This window comes from Sinocyclocheilus rhinocerous, unplaced genomic scaffold (genome assembly GCF_001515625.1).
Source record: "Sinocyclocheilus rhinocerous isolate Xijiao unplaced genomic scaffold, SAMN03320098_v1.1 scaffold945, whole genome shotgun sequence".
Lineage (NCBI taxonomy): Eukaryota > Metazoa > Chordata > Actinopteri > Cypriniformes > Cyprinidae > Sinocyclocheilus > Sinocyclocheilus rhinocerous.
In genome coordinates this window covers 1,270,231-1,274,460 of record NW_015629570.1, presented here as the reverse complement: position 1 = coordinate 1,274,460, position 4,230 = coordinate 1,270,231, and the positions used below count along the sequence as shown (strand labels likewise).

At 35.5% G+C, this 4,230-nt stretch overlaps 1 protein-coding gene across 1 annotated transcript in view; it reads left to right on the top strand.

Annotated features, from left to right (window-relative positions):
• Nucleotides 1-833: 833 nt before the first annotated feature.
• The window catches only part of LOC107739335 (cyclin-T2-like), a 12,985-nt gene continuing 9,588 nt past the window's right edge, over nt 834-4,230 (top strand). The window contains exons 1-3 of the mRNA XM_016551433.1: nt 834-1,053; nt 1,658-1,739; nt 1,955-2,083. Coding sequence (XP_016406919.1) covers nt 893-1,053; nt 1,658-1,739; nt 1,955-2,083 — 372 coding nt within the window. The 5' untranslated portion in view covers nt 834-892. The remainder of the gene's footprint in view (nt 1,054-1,657; nt 1,740-1,954; nt 2,084-4,230) is intronic.

Here is a 4,230-nt window from a genome sequence, read left to right as displayed (position 1 = left end):
TAGATGGATAGATAGATAGATAGATAGATAGATAGATAGATAGATAGATATTTACTGTTAAAGCTTGTATGTGTGTATTTTGAATGGAAAGTAATTACAAATCAAAGTAGAGGTGAAATTAGCGACATCTTGTGTAAAAAAGTCACTATTGCAGTTCTTTGCTGAACCCTAAAGGTCTGTGAAATTACAAATGTTGAAAAATGGGAAAATAAAAATACATTTCAAGATATTATTAATAATATTCATAATTTATATTATATAATTTTATTTTATATAAAATTATACACCCACACATATATAAAATAAAAGTTATAGGCCTATTTGTAAAATCATCTAAGATATTAAATAACTATAAATTTAAATAAATTATACATATTACTAATATACATATACAATTCAAAGTTATAATACATTCAAGTTATATACATATAAAATTATAATGATAAACATATCAAATTGTAAATAAATATTGAATTTTCTAAAAAAAAAAAAGTACTATCACAAAACAGCATCATTTTTAAATAAAACAACTTAGAAGTTACTTGAAAAGCTACAATAATGACATAAACCACAACATGAAACATAAATCACCTTGCCTGCATTTACACCTAAAACACAATTGATAGTGTAGTAAGACTGTTAAAAGTATATTTAGCAGAACAAAAATCACATTTCATGTGATGCTTCTATTATTCAAGATGACAACGTAAAAGTGTTTAGTATTTTATGTTTGATCTTCAGCTATCTAAATCGTTGTAGATTCCCATCAATAGGCTCAATATGTCACGTGTGTCTCTGCGCAGAGCAGTGCCGCCTCCGTCCGCTTCGCGTCGCTGCCGCGCTCGGTGACGGCACGGGGATGTAGCGCGCGGTGCGGGCGGAAGCGGGTGGGATGATGGCTGCGGATCAGCGGGACTCCAGCAAATGGCTCTTCACACGAGAACAGCTCGAAAACACGCCGTCCCGCCGCTGCGGAGTCGAGCCCGATCGCGAGCTCTCGTACCGACAGCAAGCCGCCAACCTAATCCAGGACATGGGCCAGAGATTAAACGTGTATCCTTCACAAAAACAGCGGCGTTGTGAGGGAGTTAGCCGTTAGCACATTAGCACGCTGCCGCTTTTGATCAAGCGGAAAAAGTGGCGGATCAAATGCGATGTTTTAATGTGTTAAAATTCACACCAACCGCACAAGTTTTTCATAAATGGCGTGTTAAATGCGTTATAAAGTGTATTCTGGGGGTATAAAGTGAGTAAATGTGTGAAATACAGGCGTGCGAATGACAGGAATTGGATTTGGTGACTTAAATTAAATCAGGATTAAATCTATCCTATTATGGTTTTTGCCTAATTTCATATGTCTTTTAGGGGTTTAAGGGTGATTTAGACGTGACTGGTGTAAGATAATAGCTAAACACAAGATGTGTCTGTTGTATGTTGTGTTATTGTCTATAAATATGTCTTTTTTTTAATTATCTTTTATTATAGATTATTATTCAGTGCAATATCTATATTAGTGTAATTTGGGACTATGATCTGTTTTAATGTGATTATGAGTGATAGTTTCGAAGATTATGATTTATGAGTATTATATTTTTGGATTATATTACATATAATAGCTTCTTTTGCAGTGTTTTTGTTCCTTGATGAAACTGTGCAGATCCCAGCTCACGATTAACACAGCAATCGTCTATATGCACCGGTTTTACATGCTTAATTCCTTTACAAAGTTCCATAGAAATGTGAGTATACATTTTTTAATTAATTGTTTATGATTTGATTGTACAAAATGTTCGTATTTGTTTCATTTGTATGTGTTTGTTGACCCACTAATGCTAAAAGATCTTTCAGGATTTCACTCTGTTTTAATTGGCAGAACTAGACCCATACGTAACCCTGTTGTTTATTGATTTTTGTGTTCATTTTAAAGGTATAATAATTATCTTCTGTCTATCAGATAATTTCTCCCACCACACTCTTTCTGGCTGCTAAAGTGGAGGAGCAACCAAGGAAACTTGAACACGTTATTAAAGTAGCACATGCTTGCCTGAACCCTCACGACCCACCGCTGGACACCAAGAGCAATGTGAGTGTGGGGGCTTATGTATGAAGGTATTTTTGGTGCAAAACAACTGAGCGTCTGTGACACGGGATTTTGAAGTTGTAGAGAATAGCCACACCTGTGTATCAGTAAATTTGAAGTCACAGACAAAAGTTGCAAACTTGTAGTTTTTTTTCTCTCTCCCACAAACACAACACAACAGTTACATCTTCTCGAATCCTTCATTGCAGGTGCACAAATCCTATTCACGAATCACAAATCAAGAAACTCGCTTTTTCCTCTCCCACAAACACAACACAATAGTTACACCTTCTCGAATCCTTCACTGCAGGTGCACAAATCTTATTCTACGAGTCACAAATCAAGAAACTTGTACGCTCACATGTTTTGCTACTATTGCTGCAGTGAATATTGTGCAAAACACATTCACACACACCTGCATCAAAAAATGTGAAGTCACAGACAAATTTTGTACATCCGCAAATCAGTACGTGAATTCTTGTAATGAGAGTTGCACGCTTGTAGAATGTTTTCTTACACACACACACACACACACACACATATATATATATATATATATATATAGGCCTATATATATCATTTTTTATTTCTTGGATGCCTTTCTAGCACAAACACAAGTACATAACGACAACGGCTTGAATCTGCTTGCAAATGACAAGTTTCGCGCACTCCCTTTTGCAGCACATATCTGTGTGAAATATGGTGCAAAAGTGATTTGTGCATCTGTAGAGGCAACGGTGGGCACTGTTCAAAGATCAAGAGAATTTTGGCCAATCAAGAAGAGCTAGTTTGGGCACCTATCAGCAGGGAGAAAAAAAAAAACAACGAGCTGCGCGAGCATCTTCTGGAGCTGACAGCGGCAACCAATAAAGGTACATTTTCTTTCTTTTTCTGAAATCACTCACTGTTATACTGTACATTTGTTTATAGTTTAAATATTAAATGAGTTTAGCTCTAACCCTGATAAAACTCGCCTACCTTGTAGCCTTCTAGTAATCCTAACTAAGTTAATTGGTAGAGGTGTGTTTGATTAGGGTTAAAGCTCAACTACAGGACAGTGACCCTCCAGTACCAAGTTTGCCCATCCCTGCTTCAACTCACAAAGAGACTTTATAAAAGATTGATTAACCCGTCAATTAAATAGATTATTATGAGAGTATCATATACAAGATGATTAAATATATTTGTTAATATATTTAAATTATTAACAAATGTACAGTATAACAGTGAGTGATTTCAGAAAAGAAAGAAAATGTACCTTTATTGGTATTTGCTGCTGTCAGGTCTGGAAGATGCTCGCAGCTCGCGAAAGTTTTTATTTCATTTTTCCCCCTGCTCGTTCGGGTGCCAAGTGATAGGCACCTAAACTACACTGTAAAGAGATTGCTGTAAATTTTACAGTAGCTGGATGTATTACTGTATTTTCATTTAAAGTATTATTACTGTATTGTCAGTATTAGTACTGTTCAGTTTATTTAAATTTTTTACCTGTATAAAACAATCCAATTGTGGTACAACACTGTATACCATATTTGTTTCCAACCCCATAAAAATCACAATAACTCATTAGCATTTGTATTTATAATATTCTTTTTAATTGTTGAACATTTTCTTTTTAAAAATACAAAATGCACTAGCTGAAAAAAGGGCATCACCACAGTCCCCTGGCGACTTTGTATCTGTAGCATGGCAAAACAGGCTTTACAGAAATAAAACACATTAAAAAGTAGTTTGTGTTGTTGTGTTAAATTTCAGTCATTTTGGCAAAGCTGACAAGCTCTCTTATAAGAAACACCACGAGGGGATTCAGGCTGATGCTTTTTCTTTGCACCCTCTTTCCTGAATTCCATCTGATCTGTGACTCTGAATGGCATTTGGTGCCACCAGGGTTGGTTCTCGGAATGAACCTGCAAGCACAAAAAATATATTTCAAAAGTTTTTACAGAATTTACCCCAACTGTCAGACTTAGTGCTGTATGTGCTTTGAGATTAATTAACACTATATACTATCTGAACGCACCTACAAGGAAGGTGCATAATTGGTTGATAATCCATCACAAATGATTAAAGCTCCATTCCTTATAATGCATTCCTGTAGATCAAACAGTAGAGCCAAGTCACCATTATTTATATAGCGCTTTTTACAATGA